We start from the raw sequence: 25,033 nt of genomic DNA on the forward strand, positions 1-25,033 counted from the left end.
CTCCCTTGCTGCTGGGATAATCAAGTGCTGCACCCTCAAACTCATAAGAGAGCACAGCTGTGATCTCTACGAGGGGCACACCACCACCATGTCATCATCACAGTCCTGGCAGACAATGCCTGCCACCTGTGTCCAAGGTGCCATAAAAACTGCTGCCTGACTGGTCCTGCATCTCTGGCTCCCTCACTCCTGCCTCTAGGAAACCTCCTGCTGTGTCCTACTCCTTCTTCAGGACATGACTAGGGTGTCACTCCTCCAGGAAGCAGCCTGTGGCCCCCACCTAGAAGTACTGACCAATATATCTTGTTATTGCCTACTTCATGCCCCCTAACCTGGACATCCAGATGGGAAGGGCTCTCTCTCTCAGCATGGAACACCCCGCCCCCACCAAGAGCACCAGGCCTGGCCCAGGATGGGCGGGCTCAGGCAGAAGCCCTCCTTGCAGAAGGTAGTGTCCTACCATCTCTGGAATCAGCGTGGCCTCACCTGAGGAAGCCAGGAATGCCCGCTGGGGCTTGCTCAACCCAGAGGGAGGAGTTAGAGAACCCCCAGCCAGGCTGAGTGGTCCACAGCTGGGCGTTAGCCGCTGGTGGTCATGCATCTGGGAGAACTGCAGCCATCAGATGAGTATTCAGGTCTCCCCCTGGCTCTGCAGGCTGCCTCAGAGACCTTGGATTTGCTCTGGGTACCCCAAAACCCTGACTCTGGGCAAGGATGCTACCTGGGGCTGGGGGTGGTGGGGAGACACGATTGAAGGATTCCCAATGACCAGAACAGTGACAACCGTGCTGACTCTATGTCAAAGGCGGCGCTCTTGTGCATACTTCACTCATGTCTCTTAATCCTATGAGAAACTGATACCTCGATCTCACAGATGGGGAAACTGGGCTCAGACCAGGTACCTGACTTGCCAGGGTCACAGTCAGGGAGCAGCAGAGGTGGAGCTGGGCTAATGCTTAGGTTCATGGAAGCCAGGAGTGGGAATTTCACAGACCTTTTCCTCCCTCCCTGTTCCCCACCTCCAACACACACTCACTCCAGCCCCAAGTACAGAGCCTCACACATAGCAGTCAGTACAGAAACACTAGTTCCCTTCATACCAGAACCATCTCAAGCGTGAGCCAAGTTTATTTCTAGGGTATACTGTTAGCTTGTCCCAAGGAGCCCCAGTGGCCAATGGATACAAGCCCAATGCAAGTGTGCCCGACTGCAGTCTGTGCCCACAACCCCTGCTCACTCACGCCCTGGATTCCCCTGGAGAGGCAGTGGCATGGGCCCACTGGGCCCTGACCATCCCCTGTCCTGCCCCGGGCCCCAACCAGGCTGCAACCAAGCTGAGGGCAGTACCTCTTCCCTTCCCAGACTTCCCCACACTCACATCCTTGGTGGAATTGTGGAACCAGCAGCCTTGGCACCGTTCTCCTAATACTACTCCCAGGGACAACTGAGTGGCCAGAAGCAGGGCTCAAGTCCTCAGTGCTCGGCCAGCAGGGAACAGGTGTGGGTGAGTTCCTATTCCAGAGCCATCCCAAAGGAAGCATGGCTCCTGCCCTGCCCACCTCAGGAGCCTGAGGCTCAGAGGACAGAGCCTCAAACCTATGCCTGACACTCAGCAGCCAGGGGACAGGTCTGTAGAATGAAAGACTGAAAACCTATCTGTGGATGGCCACTGCCAGCAGCTCCCTGTAACAAGCCAGGCCTGGCTTTGGCTGCAGAAGCCTTTGTGTCCAGGGACAGTTCTGGGCCAGAAGCTGGTCCCTTTTCCCCCAGCCTCTGCTAGGAAGTCCCAGGCACTGTCTGTAGGAGGCTGGGTAAAGGAGAAGTGAAGTGGGGAGGCCCTCCTGCTGTAGGACCCAGCATCCCATGGCTGGTGGGAACAGGCAGGACAAAGCCAGAGCACTGAGGAGCCTGTGTGGGTGGTATGGGTGTAGGGTGAGGGCTATCACTCTACACCCATTCCAACTTCTGGCAGCTTGGAAATGGTCTTCGGCCCCCTTAAAATCCGCCCCGCCACCCAGCCCAGGACTTGACCCAGACTGGCAGACCCCAGACCTATGCACTTGATACCCTGCTGTTCTCTTTCCCTGTCCCTGGGACCCTGACGGGAGGATTCATAGGTCTCTCAGCAGCAGGCTCAGCATGAGGCTAACCTTTACTTCAGGGGTAGCATCAGGCCCAGAGTAGGGGTGACTACCCTCAGCTCCAGATCTGTCATCATGGAGGACAGAGGCAGAAGGGATAGCCCATAGGGGACAGCAAGGATTTCACTCCTTACAAGGCCCTGGCTTCTACACCTTAGTACCTGAAGCCCCAGAGAGCTCTGTCCACTCCAGTCCCAAGTGAGAACTTTCAGAAGCCCTTAAAGCAGCAACTTTGCCTGAGCTGAAATGGCTGGAAACACAGTGGCACAAAAAGTATGGTCTAGCTTTAAATAAAAGCACCAATCCCTGATTTCTGGGATGCTCAGTAGAGGTGGGTTGGAGGTGAAGCCCTGCCCTCCATCCTCAGCCCTCCCTTCCACTCCAGGCCAGTGCTTCACCCCGCTCCTCACATAGAAAGGGGGCAACAAAACAGAGCACTCTCAGCCTGACCTGTGGTGGCGCAGTGGATAAAGCGTCAACCTGGACTGCTGAGGTCACTGGTTCAAAACCCTGGGCTTGCCTGGTCAAGGCACATATGGGAGTTGATGCTTCCTGCTCCTCCCCCTGTTCGTTCTCTCTCTCTCTCTCTCTAATAAAAATGAATAAGTAAAATCTAAACAAACAAAAAAAAAACCCAAAACAGAGCACTCTCCAGTACTGAGGGCCCAGCCTCACCTGCTTGGAGGAAGACTATTCTGAAGCTCCTTATTTGGGGGCCCTAAAGACCAAAAGGAGGCCTGACCAGGCGGTGGCGCAGTGGGTAGAGCTTCAGACGGGAACATAGAGGATCCAGGTTCGAAACCCTGTGGTTGCTAGCTTGTGCACAGGCTCATCCAACTTGAGTGCAGAATCCTAGACATGACCACATGGTCACTGGCTTGAGCAAGGGGTCACTTGCTCTGCTGTAGCCTTCCAGTCAAGGCACACATGAGAAAGTAATTGAACAACTAAGGAGCTGCAATGAGAAATTGATGCTTCTCATCTCTCTCCCTTCCTGTCTATCTGTCCCTCTCTCTGTCTCTCTGTGTCTCTGACACACACACACACACACACACACACACACACACAGTGTCTTTGCTGGACCCCCCACCCGATATTCCACCCACCAAGTCTGACTCCAACACTGTCCCCCACCCATCTGAGAAGCCTCCTGGGTACAACACCTGGCTAGTTTCAGCTGTGGGCTCCTATGGGGTGGGGGTGGAAGTTCTCCAGATCCAGGAGAAAAAGGTGGTGAGATAAAAAAAACACTAGGTCCTCCCAGAGGTACCCCACCAAACTGGCAGCCCAGTAGAGCATGGTAGCACTCCAAAGACCAGAGTGCCCCCAATGAGGGGCGTATGTAGAGCGGAAGAGTAAGTTATGGATCCAATCCTGTGCCTTGGCTCCCATCTGTACCGTCTGTATAAGTGGTGGGAGAGAGGCTATCTCAGGGGCCTTTCCTGCCCAGAGACAGGACGTCCCAGTGGCTCTGCCTTACTTCAACCCCTCACCCAGGTTTAGAGAGCTGGTGCCAGCCCACAACGTTCACACGGTGCTCAGCACAAACAGCCATGGCCAGAGGCATCAGATCTCCTTCCCAGAGTGGAGCTGATGCCCTGCCCTGCCTCTGCCCAGCTTCCACTGGGCTCCTTCCTTGCCTAGGGCAAGCGGGTAGTGATTTCCAGTGCCTGGGAGGGCATGTCAACAGCTCCTCCCAGACCTTCTTCCCTGCAGGCTCCACCTGTGCCCAACCCAACTCCTGCTCTTCCTGCACCCAGTACACACCTGATTTTCTAGGTCTGTTAGCTCTGTCACCCCTTGACCCTTAATATCAGTTCTCCACCCCCATCCCCCAAAGGAAATGGCTAAGGAAGGCATGTTCCCTTGCCCTGGGGGATGAGGAACATCCCCAAGCCTGGCTGAAGTCTGCAGGGAAGCCTAAAGAGTGCCTCCTCCCAGTTATACCTTACCTCATGGTAGCTGTGTGGGAAAGGAAACTCCGTGTTCTCAAGATGAATGAGGTAGCCCCAACCTCCAGTCTAGGACCTAAGACCCCACCATCTCCCCAGGCTCTAACCTGACCATTCTCCCCGCCCACCCCCAGCCCTCAGCAAATCTCTTCTCCGATTCCCTCAAAAGGCCATGAGTTCCGCTTAGCGCAGCAGCAACGAGGGGATAAGGACACCAGAAAAGCATGCTGCCCCTGCCCTGTCCCCACGCGCGCACTCGACCCACGGAGGCTGGGACTCCAGAGTCGGAGTGCAGCCTTGGACTCCCGCTGCCAGGATCATGCTTCCAGTGTCGCTTCTGCAACCAGGGTAGGTTACAGGCAGTGAAGTGCCTGTCCCCAGTCCCGGAATTCAGCGCCAACGGGCCGCAGTGAATCATTAACCGGCCCCAGACTGACGCTCGGGCCACGCCGACATCCTTGCAGACGCCCAGCACTTGCTTGCCCAGCCCTCAACCTCTAATTTGGGGGCGGGGTGCAGCTCCCACTCCAAAACACACAGATGGACCTACAGAAAGCCCACCACCCCGCTTCCTGGAAGGTCAAGCCTCCTGGAAGTTAACGGTCTGAGGGACCTCGGACCCCTCCTCGGAGCCGAAGAAACTGAGGCCAGGGCTCAAAGGCCCAAGGTCACCCAGAAGGCAGCGGCCGGCAGGGGGGGGGGCGGGCCTCCCGCCAGCAATTTTCCCGGATCCAGAAACTTTCCTGCCGGCCAGCAGCCCGAGTCCGGGCCAGGGCCCCTTACAACGGCCCCCGGGCCGCGAGGTCCTCGGATCCTCTACATTCCTCGCCCCCAGGCGCTCGGATCAAGGCGCAAGGCGAACCCAGGAACTCCGACCCCAGCCCGGTCGCACCTCCGCGGAGGCTCCAGCAGCCGGCGGTTCCCAGGTCCGGCAGGAAATGCCACTTGCTTAACTCTTTCCCGTCTGGCCTGCCCCGGGCGCGGCAGGGTAGTCGCCTGGAAGCGGTACGCGGACCCCGACCGGACGCTCCCAGGCGCGCGTACCCCCACCCCCACCCCCGCGCCGCACTCACCAGGTAGTTCATCGTGTCCCGCCGACCCGTCTGGGGCCCCAGCTCCCCGCAGGGGCGCGCACGGAGCAGCCCGCGCCACACGCTCTTGGGGTTCCGAGCGCAACACAGCTGTCCGGGTCCGGGTCCCGCTGCCTCAGCCACTACTCCTGCCACTGCCACCACCCAGAGCGGGTCCCACCTCGCTCCGCCCGCCGCCTCCACCGCCAGACCAGCCCATCCCGGCTCCCGGCATTCCCGGCCGCGCGCGCTCATTGGCTGCTGCGACTCCCCATGCAAATGAACCACCGGCCCTTAGGGCGCAGGCACTCGAGTGGCTGCCGGAGTGAGGGAGTGCACGGGCACGGGCCGCCCAGTGGGACCACCCTCCACCCCCCTACCAGCACCAAGCTCTAACCGCCTGCTGAAATGCCAGGCTTCAAGTCTAGTACGCGGGTTATCTCCCTTTCTCCAAATGCACTTCCCCCATCTCTACCACCCGAGAAAATGTGCCCTTCTTCAAAGGCCTAAGCAAACGCCTTCTCTTCTGGGCAGTCTGCCAGGATTGTCCCCCTCCTCCTTTGCAGCCCTCAAGGCTCCAGCCCCAAGTCGATTCAAGCCTTCCCCGCCCACCAACCCGGGGGCATTCTGCGCGTGTCCTTGGGGTCATCGGACTTCATCTAACCCTAGAGGTAAAGGGAAAGGGGCGTGCCCCAGCAGGCAGAAAATAATAACCACCATCCCACGTACTCAGGTCAGGCCTAAAGTAAGAGCCTGAGGAAATAAAGGCTCAAGACAGGGAGGCTTGGAGGCTCCGACTGGTGGCTGGTCCCCGTAACCCAGTAACCCAGGGGCCTCAGAGGCGGACTCATCCCTTCCACCAGATGTGCCGAGACTCCAGTCCATAAATGGTCAAGCGGCTTGCCATCTCCCACCTTCCCCACTTAATTGAATCCAGCCGCCCTGAATCCCCCGCCCCTGCCCTGCAGGTCTCTGTTCTGCCCTAAGAGTTCTGACCCCATCCCAACCCTTCAGTCAGTCCTGTTCAGACTTAACACTCTGTGCCCCAACAGCTTATCTGTTTCAGCAACATGGGGTGGGGGGGTCTGCAGGGAATGAGAAGAGGGGAAGAACCACCACCTCACCACCTTCCGGAAACTGAGTGGAAAGTGCCTTGGTTCTCCTGAGTCCCCACTCTGCAGGCTGCAAGTCAGTGACTGTCACCCCACACAGCAGAACCAGGGTGTGTCAGTCCCTGAGCTCAGTCAGGCTTGCACAGTGGTCTACAGAGAGATCTAGGATAAAAACTGCTCCAGAACCAGTCAGTTTGGTGCCTTATCTCCAGATCATCCTACAGTCAACATCCTGGGCCACTTGCTGAGTGTGTGGACACCATCAGGCAACTCGCAATGCCAGGGAAGCAGTGGGGCAAGCTTCTCCCTGCAAAGAACCCTCAGGCATGGCCTATAAAATAAGCCCAAGCTGGACTCACAGCTGTCCCTCTACCTGACACACACACCTGACATCTAGGCCAGGTGTACCACCTTGGGCAGGCCCTCTCTTATCTGTGAAATGAAGGGGCTGGGCTAAGGCAGCGCAAGTCGAACTGGTCATAGGTCTCCTTGAGAGCTTGTTAGAAACACATTCCTAGGTCCCCCCTCCAGAAAAACCACGTGGGGGAAACTGGATGTTGGGCAAATGAGTTTGTAAAATCTGTATTTTTTGAGTTTGCTCACTTTTATTGTTAGAAAATGATGCTGGGCAGCACCAGGTATATGTCTGAAATTGCAAATTACCTTCCTGCTTGGGAAGTGCCATTGTCTTATTAATGTTTGCTGGAGGAGAGGTTTTCACTCCAGAAAGTTTAGAAAAGAGAGAAGCCATGTTTGCAGAGGGAGAATAGATAGAATGAAGTGTGCAGAAGGGGACCAGAGGTGAGGGGTTTTTGCGAGCTCTGCTGAGACTGATGGGGCCTTTGATTCTAGGAGGAACCAGAGAAGATTCTCCTGGTTGTGGAACCGGATAATGTGTCAGGGCTTTGTGAGCTCTGAATGAATGAAGAGGGAAGTGTTTTCCCTGTGCGTTTGCTGGTCAGCCAGTGTGAGACTTTAGTAAAGGAATGCTCACCATTTTTTGGCTCCACTGTTTCTTTAGCCTCTGCCAGAATCTAATGAGAACCTGCATGTGCATGCCCATGACAACAGTGACTACTGGCCATACACTGGACATTTGCATTTCCTCAAAGCTTCTCGGGGAACCATTAGACAGAACTCACAGCATAAGGGGTGGGCAAAGAGCAGTGGGATTTGGACACAATGTGACTCAGAGTCCTCCAGGAGCAGAATAGCTGCCACAATATGTTGTCCCCAAGACTGGCCCCCTTGTCACCCTCAAAACAGCCCACTTCCAGAGAAGAAGAGCCAGTTATGAGATAAACTTGCCTAGGGCATCCCCTCCTGCTGTTCCCAATAGCTTTGCCCCAAAGTCGGGCAGGAAGCTGTGGGCCCCCCTAAACCCTGACCTCATCCTCAGGCTGGCTGTCACCCAGATTCCAAGGGAGCAGACTGGAACGAGCTGGGCCATGCAAGAGCATCTGTCTATGATGAGGACTGGAGAGAGTCCTTAGGTTTTGTTCCAGGTCGCCACTCCTGTGGGGTGCGAAGTGGGGAGCAGGTCTCACAACCAGGCAGTGTTCTATAGGCAGGGCTCCACGCAGGAGGTTTCTGTTGAGGGATGGGCAGGGACACAAATATCCTGGCCCTCAGCTCTGTTGTAGCTGGCCTAGGGGGAGAGGAGGTGGCTGGCTGGGAACAGGGGATAGGAGAAAGAGACACCACCACCACCACCACCACCACCCCCCCACCCCTGACTCTGGGGCTGGATTAAAGCAGCTTTGGAGGAGGGGTTGCTCGTGGAGGGGGGAGGTGGGGGAAGGGATCCCAGCTCAGGCACAGGCATTTCAAAAATTTGCTCCTTTTCCACTTAAACTCCCTCCCCCCAGCCAGTGCCTCCCAGAATGGTATTTCCGCTTTGGAGTCAAGGCCCTAGGATCTGTGCCCCACTGTGCTGGAAGGAGGGGAAGAAGAATGCCCCTTCCCAGGCCTATGGGGTGAGGGGCATGGAGGACGGGACCCACTGGGTAGGCTGTGGCTGGGGTGTATGGTGTATGGAGGAGCAGATCCTCCTGGGCTAACTGCCAAGGGGCTCAAAAGTGACACAGCCCCCAGGACAGCCTCTGTGGGGCCCTGGGCCAAGTCTCTATGATCAATCACATGCTCCTTTCATGCCCATAGCAATTCTGCACAATTAGCTCCATTTTCCAGATGAAGAGGTTATGACCCAGTTAATGGCCACTTGACTGTCCCACCAACTCCAGCCACAGAGGGGATAGAGCTGGTAGCCAGGGAAGGGCCTGCGGAGCTGCCATACCACAGTCTACCCGGACTGCTCTTCGGCACCTTCAGGACAGGGTGGGAACTGAATCAAGGGGCTGGGGCACTCAGGCTCAGAAAGCCAAAGACCCTGTGGCACTCAGGGACCCCAAAGGACAGGCAGCTGAGAACTGGGGCACAGCACTACCCCACACACACTGAGGTTCAACCCTACAGTTGCAGGGAAATGTGAAGACAGGAAAGAGAGTGGCCAGTCTGACCAGGAGGAGCGTGGGGAGGTGTAGGTGGGTGGCAATGCAGGAGCGCTGCCCGGGCACCAGCACTCTCCCAGATGGCTGCCAGTCACCCCAGGAGCAGCCTGGCACCTCCAGCCAGGCTGACGATGAACTCAGGGGGATGTCACCAACCCCTCCCACTGGGGCCTGGAGTAGAGCGATCTGTACAGGGAAGATGGTGGGCCCAGCACATGGGGGTCACTAGTTCCCATCTGTCCATTAAGGTGTCCACTGGGGTGAGGGCTGCTGCTGCTCTCAAACTGTAAGTGGGAGGAAGAGCTTGGGACCCAGCTCCCACTCTCTAGGCTTTCTGGGTCTTATTCTTCAGGTCAGACCCACTACACAATGAACAATTCTTGCTTTAGGTCCAACAATGTCCGCTGCAGCATTTATAACTGCAAACAGGGGGTGGGGCATCACCTAAATGCCCAACTATAAGGGACTGGGAGGCAACCACAGCCTCTCAATGGAATATTGTGCAGCTATTAGGATGACCACTTTCAAAGACCAAAATCATGCAAGACAATGCTTATGACAATGGGAAGAGAGAAGAGTGGGCTCACATGGCATGCATAGTGACTGCAGGCAGCCCTTTCTCCTCCTAAAGCCTTGGCTTTCCCAGCAGCTCAGGAGGGTGACTGGATGGGTCAGCGGATGGCCGGCTCTGGGAGCAACAGCAGGAAAGGATTTCCTGAGACCGGAGGTGAGTGCTGCCAGCCCCAGGGACAGGAAGAAATTATGTATCTGGAGGGCCACAGGGTGCTGAAGCCTTCCCCCTGGGCTGGCCACTCGCCTTGGCAAGCTCATACCAGCGGGAGCAGGCTATGCATGAGTGAGAGTGCAGGGACCCTGTCGATGGCCTGGAGAAGAGATGACCCCAGCTGCATCAAGAACCGCTGCCGGCCCTGGCCGGTTGGCTCAGTGGTAGAGCGTCAGCCTGGCGTGCGGGAGTCCCGGGTTCGATTCCCGGCCAGGCCACACAGGAGAAGCCCCCATCTGCTTCTCCACCCCTCCCCCTCTCCTTCCTCTCTGTCTCTTCCCTTCCCGCAGCCGAGGCTCCATTGGAGCAAAGTTGGCCCAGTCACTGAGGACATCTCCGTGGCCTCTGCCTCAGGTGCATAGAATGGCTACCATTGCAGCAGAGCAACACCCCAGATGGGCAGAGCATCGCCCCTGGTGGGCGTGCCAAGTGGATCCCGGTCGGGCTCATGCGGGAGTCTGTCTGACTGCCTCCCCATTTCCAACCTCAGAAAAATACAATAAAAAAAAAAAAAAGAACCGCTGCCAACACAGGCTGGACGCAGTCCTCACTGCCAGCAGGGAACCAGGACAGTACTACCACTTCCCAGAGGGTCAGAGAGGGGCACACTGCCAAGAAATGGCAGAGCTACAACCATAACCCAGCTACACAGGCGTGTCCCCATGGAAAAACACCCAGGTGACCCCAGACAGAGCAGAGTGTGCACTGTTTGGGCGAGTGTTACAGCTGTCAGCCATTAAGAGCTTTCCTATCCTCACCTGCTCTTCCAGGGTGGAGTGACCAAGGGGTAGTTCATTTGTCATTACAGTGGTGACTCTGTGGGTAGGTGGGTGGACCCGCAGCGGGAGCAGTCCCCAGAGACTTGGGTGCAGGGGCACAGTCAGCACCAAGGATGTGGGGGTGAGCGGCCAGGTGCAGGGACATATTCAGGGGAGGCAGAGGGGACCTGGGTTTGGGCAGAGGGCAGACTGGCCTCCCCGATCCAGGCCTGGATCCCAACAAATCGAGCACCCCACACCTTCCTGCACTTCCCGCCCTCCCCACTCTGGCTCTCTCAAGAAACTGGAAGGCGCAGCATTCTCTCCTAATTCTGTTTTTTTCTCTCCTAATTCTTTTAACTGCTTTTCTAATTTGAAAATTAAAAGCAGCAGAGGCACCTGGAGGGAGGGGCAGGCCGGGCCCTGGCATACCCCCAGGGGCTCTTTGCCCCCCGCCCCCGGTACTGAAGCAGGCACCCTCATTCCCCCTAGTCTGCAGCCCCTCTCCCACTCTCCAGCGGGGCCTCCCTGGGTGCTGCCAGCTCGGGAGGGGGTCCCAGTGTATGATGAGAAGTTTGGGGCCTAGATGCCCTTGCCCCCGCTGGCATCGTCCCCCGGCACCCTGCACACACACGGCCTGGAGGGAGAATCAGGCTGGCAGAAGAAATGAGGGCAGGAAAGAGAGGGGCTCGGTCCTGGTCCTGGCCGGCGGAGGAGGGTGGGAGAAGGAGGAGCATGGGGCAGTCCCTGTCTCCAGAGAGGAAGCTTAGCTGCTAGTGGCCGCCCAGCTAGGGCTGATGGCCTAGGCAGCAGGAACAAGGGTGTGGTCAAGAAGCCGGCCCAGCCCACCATCTGCTCCTGCCTCTCCCCATAGCAACCAGCCCTAGCACCTCAGGGCAGTCAGAGGGGGTGACATCACAAGCCATCTGCTGGTCTCCCCTCCCCCCATCTGCTTCCATAGGGCACAGGTGCCCACACCCATGAAGACCCAGAGACTCACAGAGAGACCCACAGGGATGTACAGAGGGGCAGAACAGTGCTGCCCAGCTACTCAGCTGGGACCGGCGGGCCAGGGAGCCAGCGCTGCCCAGGAGGGGACTCCGCAGGCGCTGAGCAGCAGGTGAGAGCACAGAGGGGTGGACGCAGACCTGAGGCAGCCCCTGAAAAGGCGCTGCTTTTTCTCCCTCCTCAGGATGCCCTGTGGAGCACCCCTCCTGAGCCTGCTCCAACCCACAGAGCAAGGCTCTATTTGCCCCCGGAGAGAACATGAAAGATTCTAGCAGGTGTGGGACCCTCAGCCCATCCCTGCAGCTTCCAGAGCCGCAGCGTGAGCACTTGGTAAGTGTAACCACCAGCAGCAGGCCTGCCCATCACCAGGCCACCAGACGGAAGGCACGTGCAGGCTGCACAGTGCAGGGCAGCGCCTCCCTGCGCCTCCCCATCACACACAGGCCACCCACCGGGCACCGGGGCCGGGTGCTTCCCACTCAGCCCTCCTGCTCGCCCAGCCCCTGCTCAGGCGCCCTGAGCTTCCCCCAGCTCCCAAACCACAAGAGGGACAAAACCTCAAGTGAGGCTCTAGGGCAGGGGTCTCAAACTCGCGGCCCGCCCACCAATTTTGTGCGGCCCGCAGACTAATCAAACTTCGTGGATTAGTCTGCGGGCCAGTCTGCGGGCCGCACAAAATTGGTGGGCGGGCCGCGAGTTTGAGACCCCTGCTCTAGGGTAAGATCTTTCTGTAGAGGAGGAGGATGAGAGGGAGGGTGGGGAGGGGCACAAAGAAAACCAGATAGAAGGTGACGGAAGACAATTTGACTTTGGGTGATGGGTAGGCAACATAATCAAATGTCAAAATAACCTGGAGATGTTTTCTCTGAACATATGTACCCTGATTAATCAATGTCACCCCATTAAAATTAAAAAAAAAAGATCTTTCCGTGGAGCCCTGTTGCCCCCAGATCCAGCGGCCACGACAGGGTTCCTGCGTTCCCTGTGGGTGCACGGTGGGGAGGGAGTGTTGTTTGTGGGCTGTACCTCATGATTACAGTGTGCTGGTCATTCCTTCGGCACCTACTCAGCACTGGGCTACTGATCCCTGGAAACATATCCAGGTGCCTGATAACTAACACTCCAGGGTGTGTGTGTGTGTGGGGGAAACAAAAAAATAAACACAAGGACGTCTGTGGTGGTCAGGGATCCGAAGGAGAGCAGAGCAGAGCAGAGGGATGGCAGCGAGGGCTATTTTATACGAGGTGCACGGGGGGCTCTCCTAAGAGGCAGCATTTGAGCAGACGTGTGAATCTTTTGCTAAGGCTTATGCCGAAAGAGTAACAGTGAAGAACTGTAAAAATAGTACAAGTGTGCCATCTCTCTTAGTGTGAAGAGCAGAGCTGGAGGTGTTAGAGACGCAGGGAGTGGCTCCCAAGCAATCCCCTCCCCCACCTGGGCTTCTTGAGTGGCGGGGTCTCCACTGGGTGGGGGCCTCCCAGGGTTGAAGCAGGAGCAGCCAGCAATGTCTACCTGGTAGGGTATCCTGGTAGGCAGCCAGGGACAAAGAGGAGGGAGCCCAGGAGTCTGGGGAGGGTGGAAGGGGACAGTCAGCTCCCAAGACAGCTTTCATCCTCTCCTCCTCCTCCTCCTCTCCTAGAAACCTCTCCTCACCAGGATACAGCCTTCACCCTCTCCTCCTCCTCCTCTCCTAGAGGCCTCTCCCCACCAGGATACAGCCTTCATCCTCTCCTCCTCCTCCTCTCCTAGAGGCCTCTCCCCACCAGGATACAGCCTTCACCCTCTCCTCCTCCTCCTCTCCTAGAGACCTCTCCCCACCAGGATACAGCCTTCATCCTCTCCTCCTCCTCCTCTCCTAGAAACCTCTCCCCACCAGGATACAGCCTTCATCCTCTCCTCCTCCTCCTCTCCTAGAAACCTCTCCCCACCAGGATACAGCCTTCATCCTCTCCTCCTCCTCCTCTCCTAGAGGCCTCTCCCCACCAGGATACAGCCTTCATCCTCTCCTCCTCCTCCTCTCCTAGAAACCTCTCCCCACCAGGATACAGCCTTCATCCTCTCCTCCTCCTCCTCTCCTAGAAACCTCTCCCCACCAGGATACAGCCTTCACCCTCTCCTCCTCCTCCTCCTCTCCTAGAGGCCTCTCCCCACCAGGATACAGCCTTCACCCTCTCCTCCTCCTCCTCTCCTAGAGGCCTCTCCCCACCAGGATACAGCCTTCATCCTCTCCTCCTCCTCCTCTCCTAGAAACCTCTCCCCACCAGGATACAGCCTTCACCCTCTCCTCCTCCTCCTCCTCTCCTAGAGGCCTCTCCCCACCAGGATACAGCCTTCATCCTCTCCTCCTCCTCCTCTCCTAGAGGCCTCTCCCCACCAGGATACAGCCTTCACCCTCTCCTCCTCCTCCTCTCCTAGAGGCCTCTCCCCACCAGGATACAGCCTTCACCCTCTCCTCCTCCTCCTCCTCTCCTAGAGGCCTCTCCTCACCAGGATACAGCCTTCATCCTCTCCTCCTCCTCCTCTCCTAGAGGCCTCTCCTCACCAGGATACAGCCTTCATCCTCTCCTCCTCCTCCTCTCCTAGAGGCCTCTCCTCACCAGGATACAGCCTTCATCCTCTCCTCCTCCTCCTCTCCTAGAGGCCTCTCCCCACCAGGATACAGCCTTCATCCTCTCCTCCTCCTCCTCTCCTAGAGGCCTCTCCTCACCAGGATACAGCCTTCATCCTCTCCTCCTCCTCCTCTCCTAGAGGCCTCTCCTCACCAGGATACAGCCTTCATCCTCTCCTCCTCCTCCTCTCCTAGAGGCCTCTCCTCACCAGGATACAGCCTTCACCCTCTCCTCCTCCTCCTCTCCTAGAGGCCTCTCCCCACCAGGATACAGCCTTCATCCTCTCCTCCTCCTCCTCTCCTAGAGGCCTCTCCTCACCAGGATACAGCCTTCACCCTCTCCTCCTCCTCCTCTCCTAGAGGCCTCTCCCCACCAGGATACAGCCTTCATCCTCTCCTCCTCCTCCTCTCCTAGAGGCCTCTCCCCACCAGGATACAGCCTTCATCCTCTCCTCCTCCTCCTCTCCTAGAAACCTCTCCCCACCAGGATACAGCCTTCATCCTCTCCTCCTCCTCCTCTCCTAGAAACCTCTCCCCACCAGGATACAGCCTTCACCCTCTCCTCCTCCTCCTCTCCTAGAGGCCTCTCCCCACCAGGATACAGCCTTCATCCTCTCCTCCTCCTCCTCTCCTAGAGACCTCTCCCCACCAGGATACAGCCTTCACCCTCTCCTCCTCCTCCTCTCCTAGAGGCCTCTCCCCACCAGGATACAGCCTTCATCCTCTCCTCCTCCTCCTCCTCTCCTAGAGGCCTCTCCCCACCAGGATACAGCCTTCACCCTCTCCTCCTCCTCCTCTCCTAGAGGCCTCTCCCCACCAGGATACAGCCTTCACCCTCTCCTCCTCCTCCTCTCCTAGAGACCTCTCCCCACCAGGATACAGCCTTCACCCTCTCCTCCTCCTCCTCTCCTAGAGGCCTCTCCCCACCAGGATACAGCCTTCACCCTCTCCTCCTCCTCCTCTCCTAGAGGCCTCTCCCCACCAGGATACAGCCTTCACCCTCTCCTCCTCCTCCTCTCCTAGAGGCCTCTCCCCACCAGGATACAGCCTTCATCCTCTCCTCCTCCTCCTCTCCTAGAGGCCTCTCCCCACCAGGATACAGCCTTCACCCTCTCCTCCTCCTCCTCCTCTCCTAGAGGCCTCTCCCCACCAGGATACAGCCTTCACCCTCTCCTCCTCCTCCTCTCCTAGAGGCCTCTCCCCACCAGGATACAGCCTTCATCCTCTCCTCCTCCTCTCCTAGAGGCCTCTCCCCACCAGGATACAGCCTTCATCCTCTCCTCCTCCTCTCCTAGAGGCCTCTCCCCACCAGGATACAGCCTTCACCCTCTCCTCCTCCTCCTCTCCTAGAGGCCTCTCCCCACCAGGATACAGCCTTCATCCTCTCCTCCTCCTCCTCTCCTAGAGGCCTCTCCCCACCAAGACCTCTGGAGTGGAGACAAGCCAGGAGAAACACAAGCAACACAGAAACCTAAGATGCTTCCCCCCACAGGCAACCTGGGAAGAGCAGTTTAAACCCTAAATACTGGGGAGGGCTGTGAAGAGAATGTTTTCACACCAGCTTCTGAACAAGCATATACTGGGGACCCAGGATATAGTGGCACAGACCAACTTCCCGGGCATGCCTAAGGCATACATAATTGGATTTCAGGTTTTATAAAATACTGACAACACAAGTGTTCCAGGACTTAAAATTACACAGCATATAAAATCTAGAGACAGATATCCATCAGCAGGAGAATGGATAAGCCCTGGTCAGATAACTCAGTTGGTTAGAGTATCATCCTGATATGCCAAGGCTGTGGGTTTGATTCCGATGATGATAGAGACATGTATTATCTTGATTTGATTGATGGCTACATGGGGTCTACATTAGTCAAAACTCATCCAACTGTATACCTAACATACTATCCATTTCACTACATGGAAAATCTACTTTGGTAAAAGTCTCAACTGGTAAAAATAAACAAGTCGCAGAGGAAAATACACATGGCATTAGCAATACCAAAAATAGGTATTGCAATCCTAAACCCCACTCTGCTACTCTTTTTGCCCAGGCTGCCAGGGAGCTTCAAGTTAAATTTGTATGACTACCTTCCCTATGCACTACATAGTTCTGGATCTTTTGATGATCCTAGACTATTTGTTTCTTTCACTATAATCTGCTTCAAATCCTTCTTGGAACTTGGAGGGGTTTAAATAATATAAAATGACTGCAAAGCCCTCTCAGCCTCTAATCCTCCTTAGAGAAGGGATTAACTTTAGAGCCAAAACTTGTGACCATCTCTCCTGCCAGAGCCGGCAGCCATGGCCACCTCTTCTGAGGTTTCCAACATGTCCCCTGCTCTTTTTCCTTTTCTTGAAGAGAAGGAGACACTGGCCCAGCAAGCAGTGACGAAGAGTAAGCCGAAGAGACCACGCGTTTGATGAGGATGCAGTCAAAGCAAGCAGCTCCGACGGAGCCAGGTCAGGCTGGGGAAACCAGAGAGCGAAGGGGACACGAGCGGGGCAGTGGACCACAGGGAGCCCAAACTCACGCCTAGCTGTGGGAGGTGCAGGTCGGGAGATGCCAGGCACAGTCTTGCAGCCCACCTGCCTCAACTGCAGGCTTGAGCCCCTCTCTTAAGGTACTGGGGCCCACCGCAGGGGTGCTCTCCTTGCCAAGGGCCCTGCCCACCCCTTGCTGACCAGGCTACTGCACACAATACCAGAGGACAGGCCTGCACCGCCCCAGTGGCTTCTACCCCCTAAAACTGCACCCACTCCTGGAGCACTCAGGGCAGGGCATTCACCTGGCCTAGGACAGGGTGGGCCAGTGTACGGCCCCCTGGAGGTCACTGTCAGTGGGCTGAGATCAAGGACCGCCCACCCAAGACTTATCCAAGGTTCAAGAGGCAGGAGTCCTGCAGGCAGGCCAGGGCAGGGAGGGGGCCACAGTCATCTGACCACTAAGGCTTTGGTGGGAATCACACTGACCATAAAGAAAGGGGCACTGGAGGCAGACTGGCCAGGCCACAGAGAATTGTTGTGCTGGGGCCAAGAGCGGGTCTTAGCCACCGCACAGCCATTGGGGGCAGGATCAAGACGATAACCTCAACAACAGGAGCTGCTATGACTGATTAGCCTCCTACTGAGAGCTTTCTGCAACACCCTTGCCAAGTTCTCACAAAACCCCAAGAGCTCAGTGCTGGTCACATCCCCATAATACAGATGAGCAAACAGGCTCAGAAACTCACTCAAGGTAGAGATCAGCACCATTTATTCCAGAGCCACTTCCCTCAAGCCCCCAAACGTCCTCCGCGCCCAGAAGCAGCCTCTCTGGGGACCCCACTCGGCCCCCCAACAAGACTTCCAGAACAGCAGCTGAATCATCAGGCTCTCTGCACAAGGACACGGCCACCTGTCTGCGGGGGCTCCTCTGTGCTCCCAGGGCCACATCCTTGGCAAGGAGTCAAGGCAAGCTGGGGCAATGAGGCAGAGAGAGGAGCCAAGCAGGCCTGGGTCCTACCCTGAGGAAGCCTGCGGTCTGATGAGGGAGCCTGGGAGCAACCAAATAACCCCAACAATCAACGCACAGTCACAGATGGGGGTCCTACAGGACTTCTTGGGGTGATGCCCTCTGCCTGAGCACTTGAGAGTGAGCAGAAGTGACCTGGCGGGGCAAGGCAGCAGCTGGGATGATCACTTCCTGCAGAGGGAGGGCCAGGCAGAGCCAAGGCCGGTGGGAGGAGGGGAGGTGGCAGGAGGGGCAGGCCTTGCGCTCTGGAGACTGAACTGAGGACTTTAGACCTGGACACGGCCTCTTCCCACTGTCCTCTTCTGTCCTACCAGGTTCCAACTGCCCACGGCCTGGCTGCCTGGGCCAGTGCCTCCTCACGCTGGCCAGCTCTTCCGTCACAGCCCTGGCTGGCACACAGCCAGGCACAAGGGGTCCTGGGATCACTGGCGGAGGTTCAAACCAGGTGCCTCACTTGGTCTATTCATCTCCATCGACCCTTGCTCAGTCCACACAGGACTAGACCCACCCTGCTGCACAGCCCTGAGCAAGCTGCCTCGTCTCCCAGGAGTGCCGAAGGGGTTACACCAACTCATGCTTGGAAAGCCACAAGCGGAGGGTCGGTCTCTCAGCAGACTTGGCCTCTGTGGACAGCTCAACAAGCCACAACCCCCACAATTAGAGAGGCCATGCAGGATGACGCTCACGTTCTGGCTTTGGATCCTGCCAAACTTTGTTCCCACCCTGGCTCTGTCTCTCAGTGGCCATGCAACCCTGGCAAGACACAGGTCCTCTCTGAGCCCAGCACCTGGCACACATGATACTCCACACATATCAGCACCGGCACTCCTGGAAAGGAAGGGCCCATCCCTCAATAAAGGAGCAGAGGAAGGGCTGGAATGGCTGAGCCCATTTCACAGGCAGGAAGTAAGCAGGAACAGACAGCAGGGAACTTCTCTACAAGCTGGAAGCTGGCCTCTCACAGTGCCGGGGGGCAGCCAGCACTTGTCACTCCTAAACACCGACCATGCCAGGGCCTGCCAGGGGTCTAGGGTGGGTGGCACAACTGTTTTCCTTTGAAATGCTTGCTGCCTACCCAGAGGCAAAAGACAGGCCTGGGACACCAGATGGCCATGCCCTAGAGGAAGGCAAATATCTCAGACTAGCCAGGAAGAGAGTCTCCAAGTGCTGTATGAGCACTGCCCTCAGCTCAGGGCACAGAAAGGAGCACTGCACAGGGAGTCAGGGGGACCTTGGACGCCTCTCCCTTTCTGGGATCCAGACCCTGTGTGGGTCAAATGACAGAGTGAGACCAGCTGATCCCTGGAGAGTCCTGCTCTAACACTCAGGAAGTCACTCCTGGCTCAGCCTGGACTATCCCAACCTCTTCTCTCCCCACCATCACCTCCTATTCCATTCTGAAGCATCCTGTAATTTCTATGGGCCAAAGTGCCTGCGTCAGCCCCATCCAGGAAAAGACTGCCCAAATGAACGGGTGTGCTTAAAACCCAAACGTGTCCATGAGTTCCACATGGGAAGTCACCATTCTGGGTTCCAAGAGCAGGGCTCAAGCAGGCAGCTTGGCCTGGAAACCTTCAAAGGGCCTCACCACTTACCAGCACATGAAAGCAATTTTCTGAACATTTCACGGCTGCTCCAAAAGCGAACTTCTCCTCCCAGCCCCACCAGCTAATACACTGCCCAAGACCCCAGGAGAAAGCCAGGGTGATCTGACAGCCCAGCCACATAGCAGACAGATGGTGAGACCCCTGCCAACCCCTACAGAATGCCTGAGGGCTGTGGTTGCAGGCAGGAGGGTGGGAAGTGATTTGGAGCTGGCAATGGTGTGGACAAACCAAGCAGACCTTGGCTGCAGGTCTCCACAGCAGGTGTCCACAACAGTGCCTGTCTGTCCAAGTCACACCCAGACCCTGGCCCTCTTGCCATCCCTCTCTTGTTACAGATGGGGCCACTGAGGTGCACAGCCCAGAAAGGCTGCCCAAAGTCCTGTAAGGCACTCTCTGTGTCCAGACTGTGGACAACCTAACCAAACAAAATCAGACCTCCCAAATTGAGGCCCATCTAAGCTCTGATGTGGCCTGAGTCATATTTCCCGTTCACTACTGCTCCAGAGACCCAGGCCCTCAAGAGGCACAGCTGATCCACCTCAGCCTTTTGGCCAGTGCCCACGGGGCAGCGCAGGGCCCCAGAAAAGATCCAGAGCTTTGCAGGAAAGCAGAGCAGAGAAGAAGGGCTTGGCAGGCATTTTCTGTCTTCTCTCTTTCTAAAGATGAGGCAGTTATGCTCTGAACCAGCCAGAATAATGGTGGGGGGGGGGGGGGGGGGGGGGGGTGTTCACATCAGCACTGTCTAGAAGCTCTAATTTTTTCATCTGTAACTCTACATTACCACTTCTGGAGGCGGGCAGGAGTTGCGATCTTTAATTCCATAATAACAATGCTTTGCACTTACACAGCATCTCTGCTCCAGTAATCTCTATGGTGGTTAATTAAGAGACCACTTGCCCTGCCAAGAAACCCCAAATGTCTGCTTCAGTGTAAAGATGGGGTCCCCCAGGTGAAGAGCAGTCCCAGAAACACGGCCAGGTGAACTGGCGTTCTGGCTCATTGCCCCATCCTGTCAGAGGGAAAAGCCCTAATTCATCAGAGAAACAATGGCTGGAGGCCACAGCTTTCCAGCCTGCAGGAAGTACCCCTTCTGTGAAGGACTCTGGGTGTTGGCCCCCACCTCAGTCTGTCCACCTGTAAAGCAGGTCGGGGCCTGCACCTGGGGCCTGCTGACTGGGGGCAGCTAGGATCACTTGCCACCTTCAGGAGGTGGGGCCCAATGCCTTCGGATACTGCCGGCCTAAGTGTGGAGTCCATGGCCTGGGGGCTGCCCAAGAGGGGATGTCAGGAGAGAAGATAAGCCCCCAAAGCTGGAAGGAAGAAAGGGAACTAGCCCTGCACCCTTAGGGGCTCAGCGGCAGAGAAAAACTTCCCGAAAAAGTGAGTGCATCAGCCGTTCTGGGGGACTGGCAAAAAAAAAAAATGCCACAGAACCAAGCTGTCCTGCCCCATAGGTGTCTCCGGCGAGGTACAGACCCAGCGCCAGGCCAGGCTATTCCGATGAGGTTCCTAAAGCACAACAGGGCAGCTATCCCAGGGAGACATCACAGGCTCCCTTACTCCCTACTCGGCCCAGCGTCCTGGAGTGAGGCTCCCGGGGAGAGCAGCACAGACCTCTCCCCACGGGCCTGGCCATCCTAGTGGGGGAGGGGGTCCTAGGGGACAGCACGGATCTTGCCTGGCCCAGCTGTCTCAGGGGGTTCCCGGGGGCCAACAAAGACCCTGCTAACCCAGCCGTCCTGGGGTTCCCCCAAGGGGACAGCGCGGACCCACCGACCCGGCTCTCCAGGGAGAAGACGGAAAGAAAGGCAGGGGCAGAGAGGCCGGCTTGAGGGAGACGCCCCCAAGCTGCCTTCATACTCCAGCCCGAGAAGGCCCAAGAGAGGGGCAGCCCCCAGCTGGGAGCCGCCGCGGCATTAGGCCTGCGGCGGGCAGCGCGAGGTCGCAGGCCTGGCCGGGGGCGGCCGACCCAGGGTCCAGGCTGGCGGTCTGTACTCACCGGCACGGACATCTTGGCCGCCGCTCCCGGGGCCCGGGAGGACAGCGGCGCCGGCCGGCTGCGGGCTCCTGTCCGCGGCGCGGCTCAGAGCACCCGGCGCAGGGTCCTGGCGCTCTCGGGGGTCCCCGCGGGATCCTGCGCGCTCCCGGCAGCCGGACGGTCCGGCAGCTCCAGCCCATGCCGCGCATGCGCCTCCCGCGCCACCCCTCCCCCTCCTGTCTCCCCTGCCGGGGCCGCGTTAAAGGCGAAGACCCCGGACCCGGCATTTTTCTGTCGGCCCAACTATGCTCCGAGGCTCAGTCTCCTTCCCTTAACCACCCCTCAAGGGTGCACCATCTTCTGCTTGCCCACCAGTTCCGGAGATCAGAACCCTCACCCCCCACGTAGCCCAGCCCAGGGTGCTGGGTGCCTGCCCTGTGGTCTGGCCGTGCTCCCAGTCCTTGTGTCTGAAGGCGATTGCACGTCAGCGGAGCAGAGCTCCTTGAAATCCTTCCCACTGCCCCAGCTGAAAGCCCAGAGACCCCAGATAACCCCCACATGCCGCCCAGGGCTATTCTGCCTGCTAAGCACTCCCCCACTGCCTCTCCCCCAGGGATCGGGAGCTCCGCACACTCCGGAAACAGCCTGGCTCATTGTCGAGTACCCTGATATTGGAGTTGGACTGGCTTCTAGGGAGAATCCTGCCTCCTGGTAACCACCACTCAAGAGTAACCCATAGCCAAGTGTACCTGGGCCAGCCCTCAGAAATTGGAAAACAGACATTTGCGGACCCTACCTTTCTTTCCCCAGGTTAAATACCCCTAATTTCTTCAGCTATTGCGCCTCTAACATGGTGTCCAAATACCTACCTACAGGCAGGGGACACATATATGCGCATCTTAATGCCCCCCCCCCCCCGGCAGGTAGACCTAGCTGTACCCATGACACATTTAACAGACTGAGGCTCTGATTCCTCAGGTACCAGAAGGCAGAACCAAGGGTCTGACCACTCTGTTCTGCCACCCACAACATACAGCCTGTCCCTGCTCCTTGCTGGCCCTTCCTGGGCAAAACCTCACAGGTGAACAGTTGTTACTGTGCCAGAAGGATGAGTGAGCCCAAAGCCAAAGTTCCAGTGGGCAGGGCAGTGTCTGGGAAGCTCAGCGCTGCAACCCACCCAGGGGAGGAAAGACAGAGCTGGTTCTATGAGCCAGCAGCCGCCTCCACTCAAGCAGGCACCTGGGGGCAGGTGGAGAGCTTCAGTCCCCTAGGAGATCTGTGGGAAGACAGGCTTTTTTTTTTTTTTGTATTTCTCTGAAGCTGGAAACAGGGAGAGACAGTCAGACAGACTCCCGCATGTGCCCGACCGGGATCCACCCGGCACCCCCACCAGGGGCGAGGCTCTGCCCACCAGGGGGCGATGCTCTGCCCCTCCGGGGCGTCGCTTTGCCGCAACCAGAGCCACTCTAGCGCCTGGGGCAGAGGCCAAAGAGCCATCCCCAGCGCCCGGGACATCCTTGCTCCAATGGAGCCTCGGCTGCGGGAGGGGAAGAGAGAGACAGAGAGGAAGGAGAGGGTGGGGGTGGAGAAGCAAATGGGTGCTTCTCCTATGTGCCCCGGCCGGGAATCAAACCCGGGTCCCCCGCACGCCAGGTCGACGCTCTACCGCTGAGCCAACCGGCCAGGGCCGAAGACAGGCTCTTTTGTCTGGCAGATATGCAGGGCCTGAGGAGGCAATGACAGGCAGGCTTTTCCAGAGACTCAGATCTGGCCCTCAGCTCCCAGACCTCAAAATCCGCCATTAGTAGGTCATCCTGTGGAGTTGAGAAAGTCTTTCAGCCTTCTGCCCAAAGAGGGGGAGCTGCCTTCATCTTTCTCCCAGGGATTCTGGGGAGAGTCCTATCAGTGGCCATCAGCAACAAGAAGTTACTAGATATGCAAGAAAGGGGGAAACTGAGGCCTGCCACAAGGGCCAGGGCCCAATTCTCCGATCCATAATTCAGGGCTCCTTCCTGCTCCAACCGAGCAGGGTTGCCCCCACTTCACTCCTTGAGTGGGGATTCCCAATTGTGCACCTCAGCACCTGGCTTGGCAAGGCATAGCTGAAGGGGGCAGGCAGGGTTACAGGGAGCAGAGAGAACTCTGGGTTGACAGCTGCCTCCTCTTCAAAGGGCACTCTGTGTGTGTCTGGCAGGCAGCCCTACCCGTGCCCACCCGCCCGTATCCAGCTGGCATGGGGGCTCCTGAACTGGGAACAGCAGCTCAGTCTGGCACCCGGGCTCCCAGCCACACACACCCGCTGTCTCAGAAGCCTCCGAGGCCACCCTGGCCCCTCCCTTACTGAGCCTCCCTTGCCTTTCTTTCTCTACTACTTTGGCTAGACTCTTATCTCCCACTCTTTCTGTCTCCTCTCCCATCGACCGGTTTTTAAGTGTCCGGGAAAGGGAAAGATCCCTTCCACACCCCTAGGTACAGAGAAATAGAAATAGAGGGGCGGGTGCAGGTGGGGCCAGGAGGGGTGCAGGTGGGGCCAGGACCTTGAAACCATCTAGTCCTTGGCTCCAACTGGCCCCCAATGTCTGCTTATAGCTGCTTATTTGGGGAGGGCATCACTAATTCTTACTTCAGTGCAGGAAGAGGGATCCCTGGCCAGACCTTCACTTATTCTAAGGCAAGGGAGCTGGGCCGTGGGTGTGGGTTGGGGACAGGCAGAGGAGCCCCATCAAAGCACTGAGTGTCCTCCCCTGACAATACCAGGTGTCTCTGAATGCAGGGGTGCTCCTCTCTCTGTACCCCTGTGCCACCCCACACCCCATCCCTAGCAGTCTAATGATCCGGGGGATTCACTCAGTCCTGCAGACCTCAGGCTCTGGGGCCTCACGACTAGCAGTTCACACCAGAAGCAACAGCTGGGCTGCCTGAGCAGGTGCCAACACCCAAGAGGGTCCTTGGGGGCTTACCAGGGCCCCAGGGAGATGAGGGTTATTTGTGTTCCTGGCACTGGGAGGGAAGGGAATTTGGACACAGCCATGGAATAAAACTGGGCAAAGACAAGCTTTCTACCTAGCTCTCTGGTCTCTGTTCCCTGGGCCTTGCTGTGTCTAGGTGGGCTATGTCCTGGGAGGTGGCTTCTTCTCCTCCCACCCTCCAGGTTAACCAGGGACCTTCCTGGTGGAGGAGTCCCAGGCCTAGGAGAATGCATTGGGTCTTCAGAAGCAGCTACAGGCCCTGTGATATAATCCTACATTAGCATTGTGTATCTGTCACCGTTTGTTGGGCAGATAAAATGTATTATGCTCACTTTGTTAAAGAGGCCGTTGCCCAGGTGGTATTAATGTGTGTTGGGGTGGGCTAAAGGCAGGCAGAATCCTTGTAGCCTGGGGCTTGGTTTTGGGATTAAGCCTTTCCTACCCTTTTTGGTGTAAGGTGGTACAATCCTATCATGCCTCAGAGAAGTGACTTTGTATTAGAGACTTCCCTATTATGTATATTGGATTAAGGGTTTGGATTTCTACACTATAAAAGGGAGGCAGAATGGGACTCGGCTCTTGGTTCCTGAGGTTAGCATGAGAGAGAGGAGAGAGTAGAGCCAGCAGCGGGAGGAGGCCAGGAGAAGCAGCCAAGATGGCGGAGTGCTGAGTGAGATGCCAGTTTGTGTAGAGTTTGTATCTGGGATAAGGAAGAAGATGGGGAACTGAGGAGAAGAAGGCTGGTGAGCTAGAAACCTTTGATTCTAGGAAACTCGGATAAGTCAGTGGCTTTGTGAGCACTGAGTGTGACTGGGTTTTGGAGCCCAGTGTGTATTTTTACTTGCCCGCCGGGTGCAAGGTAGGATTAAAGGTTATGGCCCACCAGTTTTTGGCTCCACTGTTTCTTTACCGACTGTCCAAATCCAATGCGAACCTGCATGGGCCGGAAGGCTGCTTTGATAGTGGCCAAGGCCGTGCCTGCTGGCTTTACATTTGGGCAGATAAAATGTATTATGCTC

General features: G+C 57.2%; 1 protein-coding gene and 1 long non-coding RNA gene across 3 annotated transcripts in view; one reads left to right on the forward strand and one right to left on the reverse strand.

Annotated features, from left to right (window-relative positions):
* The window catches only part of BCAR1 (BCAR1 scaffold protein, Cas family member), a 40,280-nt gene extending 18,879 nt beyond the window's left edge, over positions 1-21,401 (reverse strand). Inside the window, exon 1 of one of the 2 annotated variants that reach the window (XM_066349418.1) lies at positions 21,067-21,401. In XM_066349418.1, coding sequence (XP_066205515.1) covers positions 21,067-21,078 — 12 coding nt within the window. In that variant the 5' untranslated portion in view covers positions 21,079-21,401. Of the gene's footprint in view, positions 1-5,166; positions 5,434-21,066 lie in introns of those variants that run through there. The other variant, XM_066349417.1, reaches the window with a different exon arrangement.
* Positions 11,249-19,685, forward strand: LOC136381102 (uncharacterized). Its single transcript, XR_010747016.1, has 3 exons — positions 11,249-11,665; positions 16,309-16,409; positions 17,775-19,685. It is a non-coding gene; the product is annotated as an uncharacterized lncRNA (long non-coding RNA).
* Positions 21,402-25,033: the final 3,632 nt, after the last annotated feature.

Source organism: Saccopteryx leptura, chromosome 9 (genome assembly GCF_036850995.1).
Source record: "Saccopteryx leptura isolate mSacLep1 chromosome 9, mSacLep1_pri_phased_curated, whole genome shotgun sequence".
NCBI lineage: Eukaryota > Metazoa > Chordata > Mammalia > Chiroptera > Emballonuridae > Saccopteryx > Saccopteryx leptura.